General features: G+C 35.8%; 1 protein-coding gene and 1 long non-coding RNA gene across 2 annotated transcripts; both read left to right on the top strand.

Annotated features, from left to right (window-relative positions):
- The first annotated feature begins 6,373 nt into the window (after positions 1-6,373).
- Positions 6,374-8,211, top strand: LOC131614530 (zinc finger BED domain-containing protein RICESLEEPER 2-like). The gene is made up of 2 exons (XM_058886103.1): positions 6,374-7,544; positions 7,664-8,211. Exons 1-2 carry the CDS (start codon positions 6,374-6,376, stop codon positions 8,209-8,211), a joined length of 1,719 nt encoding a protein of 572 aa, XP_058742086.1.
- Positions 8,212-15,577: 7,366 nt separating this feature from the next.
- Positions 15,578-16,759, top strand: LOC131612216 (uncharacterized). The gene is made up of 3 exons (XR_009287321.1): positions 15,578-15,693; positions 16,364-16,472; positions 16,556-16,759. It is a non-coding gene; the product is annotated as an uncharacterized LOC131612216 (long non-coding RNA).
- The last annotated feature ends 319 nt before the right edge of the window (positions 16,760-17,078 follow it).

The following is a 17,078-nucleotide window of genomic DNA, read 5'->3' as shown; positions in this document are numbered from 1 at the left end:
TTTTTTGTTTTATGTAAGGCAACTGTATTTTAATGTATTTTATTTTACATTTTTTAAGTTTTTATTTACTTTATTTTATTAATTATTTTATAATTTATAAATAAAAAATTTATTTAGACCACTAGGTGATTATATTTTTGGGTGTTTATGTAAAAATTAAAAAGTAATTAATATAGTATATTAGTCTTTTATTTAAATTGAAGAAAACTTGTTTAACTTACAATAGTAGGTAACTTTTAGTTCACCATGATGGACCAATAAATATAATTCACCAGGTTAACCTTCACCTTTAAGCATATTCCTTATTTTATTTATACCGAGTCTTTTTGGAGCCTATATGCTTTTTCTCATTATGGAGCCGTCCCAACACTGACATCTTGTATGGTTCTGTTGGCTGAACTTGTCTGTGAATGTTAATAAAAAAATTTTAATTGACAAACAATTTCTATTAAAACAATTTGTTGGATGTGCACCTGGAGACCACGATATTTTGCTAGTCCTCTTAAAAAACCACTGCTCTTCTTGCATCAAGCATATCATATTAGCAGCAGTAGGTTACAAGTAAATATTTTTGTGAGAGATACACACCGACACAAAGACGCAAGGTATTCTTCTCTCGAAATGTTTTGCATTTCTTCGAGATCTCTTGTATAATAGTCACATATCATGATGACAATATAATATAATCCACAATTGGATAATGTTACCTCATAATCTCACATGACTCATAATACAAAACCCCACCATTAGTGACACTGCATTACACTTATGTCACAAAAATTAAGCATACTATAGAAATGAAACTGAAACTTCGATTATCGAAATATACCATTCGAAAATAGCCTTGCTGCCACAAATGAAAGGTTGCCTTATATTGCATTTGTTGGGAGACAGCCTACAGACAACAACTAAAATATAACCTACGCCTAACAAATTAAGAATTGTTGGATAAATAATCCAGCGTCACCCTTAGGGTTCAAATAGGCTTAACATCCCAACCCATGGCGCCTAGAGAGAGCTTACAAACCTCACTTTAGGTGCAGCCCCTAAGGGCTCAAACTATAAGGAAATAAAGTTGCACCCTCACTAACAACAATAACTTTTAGCACAGTGGTAAGCGCTTGATCCTACAAGTGGTATCAAAGCATGGTCATGAGTTCAAATCCGATCGACTGACACTGGGAGGATATTGTTGGATAAGCAAATCAAGCGTCATCCTTAGGGATTCGAATGGGCTTAACATCCTAACCTATGGCGCCTAGAGAGAGCTTACAAACCTTGCTTTAGGTGCATCCCCTGAGGGCTCATACTATAAGGAACTAAAGTTGCACCCTCACTAACAGCAATTGCTTTTAGCGTAGTGGTAAGCGCTTGATCCTACAAGAACAACCGTTTCCACAATATAAATCGTAAAAGAGGTGGAGGTACAAAATAAAAAAATTTGTTCAAATACCACAAGAGAACAACTCGTAAATTCATTTTCGTGTAAGAAAAGAGCTTAAAATATAAATGAAGCTTAAAATATAAGAGAACAATTCGTAAAGGATGTTAAGTTCCAGGAAAGTTACTTCCAAAACTCTTGTCAAATTGGTTATTGACCTGCACTAAGAATTCTATTCTTGAGCTACGCATTAGTATCAATCAAAATTGAGATAATTGAAAAATGATCAAATACTCACATAACGAAACATTCCACTTTTATTCCATTTATGAATCTGAAAGTGTTTTAATATATGATATCAAACACCATCATCGCTTATACACCAAAACCAACAATGTTACATTACAGAAAGTACCCATACAAAATAACCTGCATGAACCAACAATGCTTTTACAATGTTGTGAAACACCGACAACATTATAAAAATAGTGAAACACCGACAACATTCAAATTATTAGTTATACAATAGTACACAATCAAAACCTAAATTGAAGTAAAATATTTCAGATACTTATGTTATTCTCCGGTCCATGTTGTTCTTTTATTCGTCTCGTTACGACCGCCATGTTTAAGCTTCGAACTAAACGAAATTTCATTAGAACAATCCCGTTCAGAAAATAAACCACTACTGACCACCTATCTCTTAATGTAGCTCAGAACCTCAGCCAGACCTGAATCAATTTGGAATACATCATGAACCAAATCTTCGTAGTGAATTTTTAATTCGACTACAGACTTACCGGAATCAATATAAAATTTCAAGAAGAAAACGCTACAAGTTAGTAAGTTGAATACATAAGATGCTATTCTGTAAACAAATTGTGTCATAACAAAAGCTAGAGGTTAGTAAGTTCAATACATAAGATGCAAAACTTCTCACAGCAAAATTGCAAGTTTTCCATGCCGATAACACTGCTGCAGAAAGAAACTGGAGGAAAGCAAACCTTCAAACCTCATGACACATCTGACCAACAAAAAAATACACTGCAAACTCCAAGTTATCATAAGTTTTTCAATTTCATTCATTCAAATCCAAACAAACTAAATTTCAAAACATAATAAACTATATGGTTTAGTTAAGAAAAATCAGCGGAGTCAGATATTCTAAGAGTCCCAACATCAAATACTTGGTGTTCAATCAACTCAATAATTTGGATTAAACATATGAGATGGAAAAGTAGTAACATACCATGATGCTCCATAATTGATAACAACCTACAAAGATACGGGTATGACAAGCAAATATTAAAATAATGAACCAAAGATTGAGTTGATAGGGTTCATGTCGACCTGATTCCAACTCCACCGAAGCCGTATATATTCAAAAACTAACATTTTTATGTGAATCCAGAAAGAATAACATAAAACTAAATGTGTAAACCCTATAACAGCCACCATAGAACACTCGTCATCGAATACCCATTTCCACCACAACCAAACTCATCGCTGGTGATGCGTTGCCGCCACCATAAATCTGAATGTTAAAACAGAATAACCTAAATACAATTAGTTCAACATCAGTTAAAAAACTAATCAGATCAAAACCTAAATTTAAAATGTCAAACAAAAACTAAAATTTTGGTATGGCAGAACTCAGATGTCCCATAGGATATCGAGACATCAGGTCTGTTATCCATAACACATGCAAGATAAAGACAGTTAAAGTAGTTGCTGAAAAGTAAAGTGCAGACAAAAATTGTTAACCCAGTTCGGTGACAAACACACCTACTCTGGGGGCATACCAAGCCAGGAATGAAGTCCACTATCAGCAGTATTAATTCATAGATAAACACCCCTATTTATAACCCTTCACTTAATCTCTACCCAATGACCCTTCTACCTAGATCCTCTCTAGATATGGAATATCCCCTTCCCACTTCTAACTATCGCAATGGAATTGTACAGTTTCCAGTCCCAGGAACTGTACCAACGGCTTAATTTCCACAATCATATATCCATATAATAGAAGACACACTTCCATGATGAGGAGACACACTCCTATGTTGGGCAGGAAGTTTCACTTTCCTCCATACTCAGCCTTGACTCTAGACTAAGAACACATACTTGGAGTTACTTAAAAGCTTCCTCCAAGAACAATACTCAACTCATTACCTAAAGGCTTATTAGTGAGAACACGATGACCATCCCACAAACTGGGTGGTTCATTGACCAAAACAACCCTTATAATTTACATAATGGTTGGCTTGGCTTTTTAGGTTACAATGCTTCTATTTATAACCTATTACCCAAGTGAACTTGGGCTTCTAATCACATCAAATATGATGTTACAAATCTCCAAAAGATTCTCCTACAAAATAGTTCTTCAATTAAATCTTCCTAATTAATCTCCAAAATTAGAAAGTCTTCAATCAAACATATTCTGATTTGATTCTTCTTGCGCCGCATATGATTGCACAATATTGGTTAGTAATATTCTGCAGCTTTCAATTACTTAAGTCTGAAGTAATTGAAAAATAAGCCCTGGCGCGATGTCGAATGGAACATGTTTCGATATCTTCTTTGACATGTTTCTTCCAGATGTTGAAATACTTCAACACAACACGTTCCTCTGTCAAGTAGATCTTCAACCTGTTTTCTCTTACAAGTATAATTCTACTCAACTAATTAATGATATATTAGTTTTATGAAACATAATGCCAATTCAAATAATAGAGAAACAACAAAAACCTTTTAGAAACTAACCACCACCACAATCGTCACCAGAAACCCGTTTTCACCACCACGACACTCATCGTCGGTAACCCGTTGCCGCCACCACAGATCTGAAAGTTAAAACATAATAACATAAAATAACATAGCAAATGCTTAAAACCTTATTCATATTTTTGTTAGATAGATGAAAAGAACACCATAGAACATCCACCACCACACTCGTCGCCGAATACCCATTTCCACCACCACCACACTCATCGCTGGTAATGTGTTGCCGCCACCACAAATCTGAATGTTAAAACAAAATAACCTAAATACAATTAGTTCAATATTAGTTTAAAACCGAATCAGATCAAAACCTAAATTGAAAATGTCAAACAAAAACCTCTTAGAAATTGACCACCACCACAGTCGTCACCAAAAACCCGTTTTCACTACCACCACACTCATCGCCGGTAACTCGTTTCCGCCACACAGATTTGAAAGTAAAAACAGAATAACATAAAAAAACATAGCAAATGGTTAAAACATTATTCATAATTTTGTTAGATAGATGAAAAGAACAATATATCTCGATCTGGCCATTACCAGTAGCAATATGAAGAGGTGAAAGTGATGGTCTTGTTGTAACAAAGTTGTTACAACTTGAAGATTAAGAAAGAGGGAGATAAAAGGGTGAAGATAAAAACAGTTGAAGAATGGAAGAAAAAAGAACAAAAGAAAGAGACTCTAAAATGGATCAGAGAAGAGAGAGAAAGATTGAGAAAAAAATGAAGAGTATTATGTGATATAGCAGTAATGGAAAAAGTTGTTTAATAATATAATATGTCAATCAAGTGTACAAAGAACCAAAAACCAACAAATTTAGTAGGTGTAAAAATAATAGAGATAGGTAGAATTTTGATTTCCAGATGTATCACTTTTCTTATATGGTAGATGTTGTATTTTAATTAAGGTATATTCTTGTTGATAAAAATTGGATGTTGTTGATGATTTAATTTTTGGTGATATATGTTGTATGTTGTTTAAGGTATATTGTTGTTGATAAAACTTTTATGTTGTTGTTGATAAAACTTGTATGTTGTTGTTGATTTACTTTTTATTGATATATGTTGTCTTTTGTTTAAGGTATGCTGTTGTTGATAAAAGTTGTATGTCGTTGTTGATAAAATTTAGTGATGTTAATGATGGTGATTTATATATTTTATGTTGTTGATTTTTAATGATATACCTTGTACATTGCAGCTTTCACTATATGTTAAACCAACATGTTCTACTATAAGAGTTTATTAAATCATATGTGATTTGAGTATTTTACCAACCCGTCACTAACTAAATAACATTTCTAAATGAATTAGAAATTTATAATATAAAAATGAAGTTATGTTAGAAAACAACTTACATTAATCAATGTATCGAGCTTTCTTCCTTTCATTCTACGTATGTATCTTCCTCATTGAGAGTTAGACTTTTGGCTTAATAATTGTAGTTCTTCAACCAACACTTCCTTCTTTACTAGTTTAATGAACGCGTAGAGAATGAAGTGTTGGTTGAAGAGTCACAAGCATTTAACCTAATTCTAATACTCAAAAAGCGAAATACGCAGAATGAAATGATAAAAGCTAGGAAAACATTCATAATTGTAACTTGCTATTCTAATATAATTTAATTTGTCAAATTATTAATTTCTATATCACATTTAATGATTATATATTTAATGAGTAGTTGGTGAAATAAGCATTTCACATATATTATAATAAACTCAAATGAGCATATCACTACACTTGAAAGAAAAAATTGTAGAAAAAAGTTGTGCGCTGAGTATTTAACTAAAATTGGAAAAAACAACCATGATGAAAAATTAAGAAAACAACCAAAATGGTATATTGGAAATCAGCTTTTAATATGGTTATCATTAAAAACGGTGATGATAAGTAAAGTACTACTGTATTTTTATCACGGATTGACTTGTAACCAAAAAAAACTTTTGATTCTGATTTCACCGTGTAAATTTTGGGACCATCTGAGGAAATAAAGTTTGGTGAATTGGGATTAGAAAAGTTTGCATGATAATTCTTAGTTCATTACTTTACTTATTTGGTAAGATAATCTAAAACCAGCTTTATAAATAATTGAAGTAGAACTTAATCAATTTAGTCAAATGGAATCCAATTCATTTAATCTTTTATTAGCTAACTAGTTTAACACATGTATTTCTGAACTTTGATTTACAAATAACTTATGTATTTTGTTTCAGTTATGGAACAAGATCCTCCAACAACAACACCAACAGCAGCAACAACACCCATTGAGGTCTGCACAAATCCGCCTCCTATTGGTCGGAAGCGAAGAAGAGCTAATGCGAATGCTATTAGAAAGAGGTCAGAGGTATGGGACCATTTTAATCTTATTCCCGATAGTGATCCCGCTACTGCGGCATGTAAATACTGCCATCAAAAATATATGTGTGACTCTAAGAAACACGGAACGTCAAATTTAAAGAGTCACATGAAAACATGTTCTAAGTATCCGTTGAACCTTTCAACGGACCCTACCCAAACCATATTGACATATTCAACAATTCCGGGAGTTGGGTTAGTTCCAACATCTTCTAGGTTTGATCCTGTAGGTTGTAGAAAAGGGTTGGCTTACTTTATCATCTTAGATGAGAAGCCCTTTAGAACATTTGAAGGAGAGGGATTCAAGTACTTTTGTTACCAAATGCAACCCCAATTTACAATACCATCTAGAAGAACCATAGCTAGGGACTGTTTTCAAATATATCTTGATGAGAAAGTGAGGTTGAAAGCATTATTTAAGTCTGATTGTAATAGAGTGGCAATTACAACAGATTGTTGGACTTCCGTTCAAAATCTAAACTACCTGACCCTCACTGCTCATTTTATAGATAAGGATTGGCAATACCAAAAAAGGATAATAAGCTTTGCGAGTATCCCAAATCACCGAGGTAAAACAGTTGGTAAGAAGGTTGAGGATGTGCTGAAGGAGTGGGGGCTGAAAAACGTTTCAACTATCACGGTAGATAACGCGGCATCAAATGATGTTGCTGTTAAGTATTTAGAGCAGAAGATAAGAAACATGAATGGACTTTTTTTGGATGGATTTGGATTTCACATGAGGTGTTGTGCACATATACTGAATTTGGTCGTGAGAGATGGATTAAAAGTAGCCAGCACCTCAATTTCAAGTGTTAGAAATGCGATTAGGTACGTAAGATCTTCACCCCATAGAGCGTTAAAGTTCAATGAATGTGTGGGTTATGCCAATATTACATGCAAGAAGTCGGTATGTCTTGATGTTTCAACTCGTTGGAACTCGACGTATTTGATGTTAGATGTAGCTGAGAAGTATGAATCAGCTTTTGATAAGCTAGAAGATGAGGTTGAGGATTATAGGGATTTCTTTGAAGGTGATTCCCCCCTAGTAGTGAAGATTGGGAGAATGTTAGGGTATTTATTAAGTTTTTGAAGAATTATTATGAAGCGACAACTGTTTTTTCTGTTTCAACAAAAGCAAGTTTGCATACAGCTTTCCCTTTCCTGGCTGGAATTTATGTTGAGCTTAAGTCATTAAACTTGGACCTAAATGGACTGTTTGCTAGTGTGGCTAAGGAAATGTTGGATAAATTTAAGAAATATTGGATTGATATCACTAAGATGAACCAACTCCTCTATTTGGGTGTTATTTTTGATCCCCGATATAAGTTACGATTTGTGGACTGGTGCTTTACTGATATGTATGGACCACTTTCAGAAACTGAGAAATCTTTGTTAGAAGAGATCAATAACAATCTCTCCAAAATCTTCATGGTTTACAAAGAAGCCTATGACAATGTTGAAGGACGTATCCCAGCAATGGCAGCCACTGTTTCTAATGGTGAAGCTGCTGCCAGCGTCGAAGTACCGGCACATGTAGCTAGACAGAATGCTTTTCAGCAACATTTGAAGTCTATGGATTCGGTTGAAGAAGTAACTGAGCTGCAGAGCTATTTAAAAGAAAAATGCATAAGGTTTAATGAAAAGGATAAAGATAAGTCTTCATCTCAAACTCAGTCACAGCCTTCTGGCTGTGCCTAAACACTTTTTGAGGTTGAATTTACTGCTTCAATACTGGTTGACATCTATATGTGAAAAGACTATATATCATGACACTATTTGATTCTGCTTCTGCTTTAAATATTGAGACATATATGATTCTGCTTCTGCTTTAAATATTGGTGCTTTAATGTATGACCCTTGAAAGTAACATGAATTGAGACATATATGATTCTGCTTCTGCTTCAAATATTGGTGCTTTAATGTATGTGATTCTGCTTATTGAATTGAGACTTATTGAATTTATTTGATTCTGCTTCAAATATTGGTGCTTTAATGTATGTGTTATTTCTAATGTTTTGTATGATATTTGCAGCTACTTTTTTTGGAGTCATGGATGATGTAGCAACCTGCCTAAAATTTTAGATTTAGAGAGTCGCCACCTATTCTTAAGGGCGAATAGGAAACCCTACGCAGTATAGAGATCAGGGTAAGATACTATATTCAGGTCGAGGGAAGGTGTTAGGCACTCTCAACCCTTTCCTATTGGCTTTGAATCTAAGGTAAAGGTTTATAGCAAAATTATAGAGGTTTAATAGCTAAGGAAGTGAATAGGGGAAAAAATGAGATTTTGAGGAAGGGGAATTTTTGATGTTCCATGTGAAAGTTATGCCCAGTCAAAGTTGGATTGACTTTCTCCTAAGAAACCCTAATTTGAACCTTTTTTGTATTTGTTCATCTCTGAGTTTCTATTAATGGAATCAGGATCAATATTTGATCAAATGATGGTTATGCACCTCTATACTTGATGTTTGACCAATGACCCTAGGTTTGAATCATGCTTTGATTGTAGTTGGCCTTCAGGTTTGAATCAGTTGACTGTGGATCATCTGGACTTTTGAGTGAGTAATCTTTGGAACTGAACCTTGAACTTTGAATCATTGTAAATGGAATATGGAGGGCAAATTTTAGGGTATGACAGCTGCCCCTGTTCAATCTTCTTGAACCTGAAGAGGTAGAAGATGATTGGACACTGAAATGCCCTGAAATTTGCTTGCGTAGGGAAAGAGTTATGTGGGAGATGGGCTTGTAGATGCCATCTATTTGTTTGACAAGATGCTTGTCCAGAGCATATGCTCTTCATACCAGGATCATATTGATCGTATCTGAGGAGAGAGGGAGTAATGTCTTACATAAGACCACCTGAAGAGGTTCCTGAATAGGGTGTATCGAAGGTTGATGCGAAGAAGCTAAGGCTTTGAACAATGCTTAGGAAGAATGTCTTGGAGAAGACTAACTGAGGAGTTCTTTAAAAGAACTAAGCGTGTCTTAGAAAAGAATGGATAAACATTTCAAAAAGGCTACCTAGAAAGGCATGATATGTCTTAAATAAGACTCACCTGGAAAGGCTCTTAGATAAGATACAGGATATCTTAAACAAGACTTACCTAGAGAGGTTCCTATAAAGGGAACGATACGTTTTAAACAAAACTACCTAGAGAGGTTCCTATAAAGGGAACGATATGTTTTAAACAAAACTATCTAGAAAGATTCCTATAAAGGGAACGATACGTTTTAAACAAAACTATCTAGAAAGATTCCTATAAAGGACATGATACGTTTTAAACAAAACTACCTATAAAGGTTCCTATAAAGGATATGGCATGTTTTAAACAAAACTACCTATAAAGGTTCCTATAAAGGATATGGCATATTTTAAACAAAACTACCTAGAAAGGTTCCTATAAAGGTCGTGGGACGTTTTAAACAAAACTACCTAGAAAAGGTCAGGATACGTCTTACACAAGACTGCTTGGAAAGGTTAGGGTAATTGTCTTGGACAAGACTACCTGGAGAGGTGAGAAATTCTTTGATTGCTTCTGGATTGTCTTTGAAGAAAGACTTGGAATGAGGTATTAGAATTGTATATGTTAAGATTGAATCGTTGATACGATTGTATTTGCATTGTAATTGGATGATAACATCCTTTTGAATATGAAGTGACCTGAAAAGGCAGCGTTAGTTTTATGCAATGTCATGATGCATGTGTCATGTAATGAGATACTCAAAATAAATGAGAATTATGCATGTATGCCGATCCCACACTGCGGGACGTAAATAATACAGGCGTGGGAAGATCAGTTACGCAACAATGCTCCTTGTGTTTGAATTCTTGAAAGATATGCCCCTAGTCAATAGGATTCTTGATTGTAGGTGTTGATTTGAACGTGAAGCAGATGCTTTTCAGAATGAGTCATGCATTTCGGTCACGCCTGACGGCCAGTGATTTGCTGAGTACTCAGAATGAGATGATGTTGTCTATAAGATTACCTGAAGAGGTCCTTGGAAAGAATGGGACATTGTCTTAAACAAGACTACGCTTTAAACAAAGCTTAAAGGGATATGTTCGTGCAGAGGGTCAAAATATTCCTATAGAGGATAGAGACTGTTTTTTGTGACGTTTTAAACAAAACTTAGGAAAAGATATCTTGAAGAAGATCACCCTAAAAAGGATGGTGAACTGTCTTAGAGAAGACTCTGTACTTTAAACAAAGTTTGACAAGGTTCTTGAAAGCATAAGAGAAGTTTGAATATGTCTTAAAAGACTAACTGAAAAAAGTTAAGAGATGTCTTACAGAAGACTACCTAGAAAAGGTTCTTGGAAAGGAATATGTCTTAGAGAAGACTGTTTGAAAGGGTTTGAAAATAGAAAGGATAAGAAGGTGGGTCTTTAAAAGACTGTCTGAAAAATGCTCCTAGAAAGGGTAAGAAGTATTTGAACATGTCTTTAAGAAGACTATATGGACAGATTGAGAAGTATCCTATAAAGGTTCCTGGAAAGGATGTGAGACTGGCATTGACACCATCTGATACTGAGTGACCTTTGCAACATGCCCCCAGGTGATGGACTTGCCCCATGGGCTATTCAGCGTCCTTGAGAGATTCCAATGGATCTTGATTAGATTGCCCCATGTAAATGGGATAATGACGAGTTATGCCATGTGTACACATTAGCCATCCCAGTCATGCGTAAGGGATGTTTCTTCTTTTGACGAGTTTTTAAAGCTACTTCGTCAGTCAGTAGGATTTTTAGCCATTAGCCATGCCCCATGCAACTTCTCCCTGATGTTAACATTTAAATCTATATAGACAAGTGTACTTTGTAATGAAATTCATAAGATGCGAATGCATATGTCTGTCTTGAAAGTTTAAAAACATTTTTGAGTAAAACAAAGTTTTTTTTTTGTAAGAAAGTGATATCAACTCAAGAGTTATAGTAGACCTTAAGGAGTCGGGATACCTTTGGTAACGCTATGCTTTCGAACTAACCATGTTTTAGTTAGGACTTTTAAGGGTTGTAACGTGGCCTGGTTCATGGTTTAAAGAAACAAAAGATAGAGGCTCAAAGTTTATTTGTACCCATCCCCATCTTCGTGATGTTCTCCATTCCTATGCTCAATTAACTATGTGTTTAGTCTCCAAAAGAATTTGGGAATTATGACGTTGACATTTATGATGGTTCAAAAACCAGAAGTTTATTTTGCAAAGGCAGTCATCCTCCTTTCTTGTAATATTTTCTTTTGTGAGGGTATGTAGTGACCTCTTTTCGACTTTGTTATCCCTAACTTTGCCTGAACTGTTCGTTTTAAAACTACAGTCAGCGGGATGCCCCAATTTTGCCTAAGTCTCCTTAATAGGTTTTGACTTAGCAGGCCCTTGTATTGCTTTCTTTTTTCATTGCGGACATTGACTGCCGGACTTAATGATGACGGAGAACCATCGGTGATTTTGTTCAAACGAACTGTTTGGAATAATTAAGTTAACTGAGCAGTTACCCTACCCCAGGTTATGTATTAAGGGTTTTATTTTATATGAAGGAAAACTCCTACTTCTTTAGGCTCAAAGGGGTTGACAAGGGATTAACATCCTTATATCTCCGTTATTTAGGAATTGAAACAATGCCTGTACATCGTCAACACGGTCTGTTTGAAAGCGTAGTGTATGAAATTGTGGTATCGTTTTCGTCATTCTCCCTCAAAAGGTGTACGACTTTAATCGAGAGTTGAATATCACAAAGAAGAAAACCGAGTAAAAACACAGTTTTAAATATAGTGAGAACACTAGGAATGAATCAAGACAAACGTAAGCAATGCATTAATGATTGTTGTAAAGTACATAGCATATGTCGTAAGACTAATGTTTAAACAAACGGAAAAGAAATTGTGAATGAAAACAAAACTAATGATCTAAGAAATCCTCCTTCTAGCCACCTATGGCTTTAGACTTGCTAGGATCTTCGAACTCAATGAGCCCTTCTTCAATCAAATCTTGGATCTTGTGCTTCAACGGCCCACAATCCTCTGTATCATGACCAGGACTATCTGAATGATAAGCGCACCTAGCATGATGCTTGTACCCGGGAGCGGGGTTAGCCGGAGCTGAGTATGGAGGCAGCAGGGTAACCAAGTTCTGACTGAGCAGATGTTGCAGAGCTTGAGACAGCGGCACGTGCAATGGGGTAAACGATCGTTTTGGCTTGGACCTCCAGGGGCGTTGGCCACCCTGTTGTTTTTGCTGATCCTTCTGTTGTAGTGTTGGTGTCTGATTAACCAGGATTGCTCCAACGGTGTTGGGTTCCTTTTTTCCGTCATATGACTTCTTTGTGTGATAGGAACCTGAGGGTGCCCCTTGTATCTTCCCATTTTTGATTCCATCTTCAATTCTCTCGCCAATGACTACCAAGTCCGAGAACCCTGAAGATGTGCTTCCGACCATCTTGTCGTAGTATGGTCCTTGCAAAGTGCTCATAAATATGTCCACCAGTTCTTTGTCCATTAGGGGAGGTTGGACTCGAGAAGCCATTTCCCTCCACCTTTGGGCATACTCCTTGAATGATTCATCCTTCTTCTGTGACATGTTTTGTAATTGCATCCGATTGGGTGCCATGTCCAAGTTGTACTTGTATTGCTTCAAGAATGTGTTAGCCAGATCATTCCAGCTTCTGATATAGGATTTCTCCAATTGCATGTACCAGTCAATAGACGCTCCGCTTAAGCTTTCTTGAAAGAAATGTATCATTAGCTTTTGATCGTGGGCGTAGGCAGCCATTTTTCGCACATACATGCGCAAGTGATTCCTCGGACATGTGAGTCCTTTGTATTTCTCGAAGTCGGGAATCTTGAATTTGCGAGGGATAGTCAAGTCTGAGACCAAACTCATTTCGAAGGCATCCACATCAAAGACATTGTATCCTTCTACCACTTTTAGTCTCTCCTCCAGCGCCTTGATTTGTTCACTGTCCTTGGAATCTTCCTCAGAGTTAGGAATAGACTGTTGTGTCTGAGGTGCTTGGTCTGTGTTGTCCACCTCTTGCACTCCGTATTGTAGGTCCAGGTAATCTTCGTCCTTAGGGACATTGTCAGCAGGAATGCGAACTGTGCGGGTTGTCCCTTTCGTTTGTAGAGTGGGGACAAATCCCTCTTGGGAGGTTTCTCCTTTCTCTTGGAATTGGGTAGCTCTCCTAACAGAGCGGGCCTGAGGTCTGTCCTTAGCCGGGCCAAAGCCTGAAACAAATCCTAGCGGCGGGTTTTCGTCATTGGGGATCTCATCCTGAACCAGGGTATCCCTAGCATCTGGGTCATACCTCCTTTAACTTCTTCCATACTAACCTTCAGTTGATCCACTTCCTCACGAAGGGCGGCTTGATTCTGCTCTAGCTGCTCCATCGATTTCTTTTGAAATCTGGTTTGATAAGACGGTCGGGATGTTAGGTTATCCTTCCCAATGGTCCCTTGTTCTGGAGATAGAAGAGAAATCTTCTCTTAATGCCATGAAAATGATGTGTATGCCATGCATGATATGCATGATATCCTTTTTCCTTTGTTTATTTTGAATAAGATATGATGCAAGAATGCACATGAGGAATGATGCATGGAAAAAGAAATAATAAAAAAAATGATCAACACATATATATACATATAGCACATAATCACATAAGTTCATAGGTTCGACGTAGCGGCTCTTGGGAGCCAACCTTTTTATAGGGGGGTTCTAGAAGGTCTCATGGGGTCGTTCGTAGCCTCCGAGACTTTTTTTGTCTCTTCGAATTTTAGAACAACTCATTTTATCCATGAGGTTCGAATTTTTGGGGTAGGTTCTCGGAGAGATCAGCCAAGTATCCAGTCCTGCCCTTAACAAAGTCAAGCCTCGTTTTGGACATTTCTGAATACTCAACCCACTCCGAGTGGAGTTATCAATGAGACTCGTAGGCGATTCATGCTCCCCTATTGATCTCAAAGTTAACTCCCACACTTAGGGTTTTAACATTACATAATATGTCAGCAGTGCATATAAAAATATGACAATTAGGCAATTAAATATAAATATATTAACATAAACAATTAAATATAAACATATTATAAACAATTAAATATTTTTAGATAAAAAACAAATAAAAAAATTTTTTTAAAAAAAAAATAAAATAATTACAAACCCTAAAAAAGGCGAATTAGCCAAACCCTAAAAAGTTGTCAAACCTAAACCCTGCCAAAACCTAAAACATATAGGAGCATAGTATTCACCATTTAAGTTGTCCCCAGCAGAGTCGCCAGCTGTAGCAACCTGCCTAAAATTTTAGATTTAGAGAGTCGCCACCTATTCTGAAGGGTGAATAAGAAACCCTACGCAGTATAGAGATCAGGGTAAGATACTATATTCAGGTCGAGGGAAGGTGTTAGGCACCCTCAACCCTTTCCTATTGGCTTTGAATCTAAGGTAAAGGTTTATAGCAAAATTATAGAGGTTTAATAGCTAAGGAAGTGAATAGGGGAAAAAATGAGATTTTGAGGAAGGGGAATTTTTGATGTTCCATGTGAAAGTTATGCCCAGTCAAAGTTTCTAATTATTTTGTATTTGTTCATCTCTGAGTTTCTATTAATGGAATCAGGATCAATATTTGATCAAATGATGGTTATGCACCTCTATACTTGATGTTTTACCAATGACCCTAGGTTTGAATCATGCTTTGATTGTAGTTGGCCTTCAGGTTTGAATCAGTTGACTGTGGATCATCTGGACTTTTGAGTGAGTAATCTTTGGAACTGAACCTTGAACTTTGAATCATTGTAAATGGAATATGGAGGGCAAATTTTAGGGTATGACAGATGACTCGTTTTTTTGAAGCCGACATTAACACAATCAACACTTTTTGAAAGAATATCAAAAACAGTCCTGCACAACCAACACCTTTTGAAAGAATATCAAAAGAATCCCTGCACAACCATCACTATGGCTAATGTTGCTGTTGTTTGTGATGCTGCTGTTGTAGTTTAAATAACAGACACTATGGTATTGATACCTCATTCCTTTGACATGTATAATGCATGATTTATCACACTGAATGTTCTTTGAATTATTTTCAGGCAATATCTCATCCGATGCGAGACTCATCAAAAATTGAAGCTCTTGTGAAAGAGGGTAAAGACCTGATACCAAAACTAGAAGAAATCACAGAGAGTTCCAAAGGTGGGCCCTTGTCTTTTTTACTACTGATATAATTGAAGTTCCCTGTATTTAAATTTGATTTGCTGAATGAAATATTCATATGATGCTTTTAGTCATAACCTCATTAACACTTTTCAGTTTATAAACATGCTTCCTTGAACATTGTATGTTTTCCATATTGATCGTTAATCTTAAAATGCCCAGCTTGGTTCGGCTCTCAATTTTGAAACATAGATGACTCCATAATTTTAGCTTATCCATATTAAAAATGTTAGTTTGGTTCAATATAATTGTAGACCATACCCACAGCCAGGCTCAATGAGTTAAAACCTATTGGTTGATTTCTTCTTAACAAATAGTAGGTTGCTTGAGGGGAGGATCTTCATTTTTGGTATTTTCATGCTTATGTTGAAATACTTACAAAAGTATGAAATTGCTAAGTTAATATGTTGAATGCTAGTTTTAGTAAGAATGTGTACCTTTGTTATTTTTCATTACGTGTGAAAAGAGAAGGTGAAGAGAGTTAAAATAAATTGTATTTCTCACTTCTGTTACAAGTTCATAGGCTCTCTAATGCATTTAACTACAGTATTAACTATTAACTATGAAAATAAAAATTGTGCTTAATCTATTGACTAACCAATCTGATTGCATTAGTTAACCAAACTGTGCTTACTCTGTATTGCAGCAGACAGCCAAGGCTTTCTCTCTTAGATATCTGCTTGAAAAAGAAAGTTTTATTGGCTGCAAAAGAAGCTAGATTGCTATGCACAAAAGAAGCTCATCCGCCTACAGCCGAAGTGAGTTTCTGACTGAATATAGACTTACTTAATGATGTAGAGCTCTTCTGATTGTACGTTGCTTTCAATGTTTCCTTTGAAAGATACTTCCTCTTCCTATCTTAAGAGACCAAGATGAAGTTACAAGAAGAAATTGACGAGTTCTCAGACTCTTACTACTTGGATCTCAATCTTGAAGACATCAAACAGGTATATTACATTAACTATGTACATATTTGTGATCTTGTGGATCCTTGCCAGCTTAATTCCCAATAGGAGATGTTTCTAGATAGGTATCATGTGCATTAAAAACAGGAAAATTGCATTATTATTATTAAGCACTTTTTTTAGTAGGAGTTTTCATACTAAACATTGCATTATTATTTTTAAGCACTTTTTTTAGTAAGAGTTTTGATACTAAACAATGGCTTGGGTTAGCATGATGTTGTGCTGATCAATTTGGTTAATCCCTCCACCAGTACATGTTAGTGAGTTAGTCACTATCTTAGTGGACCTTTTAGTACTGCAAATATATATTTATTACAGTGATCTTCTAATAAGATTAAAGTGGTGTTATTTTTTATATGGATTAGTGCAGTTTATTCCCTTTGAACTAAAATTAATTTA

This window comes from Vicia villosa, linkage group LG6, assembly GCF_029867415.1.
Source record: "Vicia villosa cultivar HV-30 ecotype Madison, WI linkage group LG6, Vvil1.0, whole genome shotgun sequence".
NCBI lineage: Eukaryota > Viridiplantae > Streptophyta > Magnoliopsida > Fabales > Fabaceae > Vicia > Vicia villosa.
Note: the sequence above shows the minus strand (reverse complement) of the source record. Positions and strands in the feature narration are given on the sequence as shown.

Excerpts from the sequence above, each read along its gene's own strand:
- LOC131614530 (XM_058886103.1), top strand. The coding sequence starts at position 6,374 with ATGGAACAAGATCCTCCAACAACAACACCAACAGCAGCAACAACACCC. Across the intron at positions 7,545-7,663 it reads TTATAGGGATTTCTTTGAAG|CTTTCCCTTTCCTGGCTGGA; the intron begins GTGATTCCCCCC and ends GTTTGCATACAG.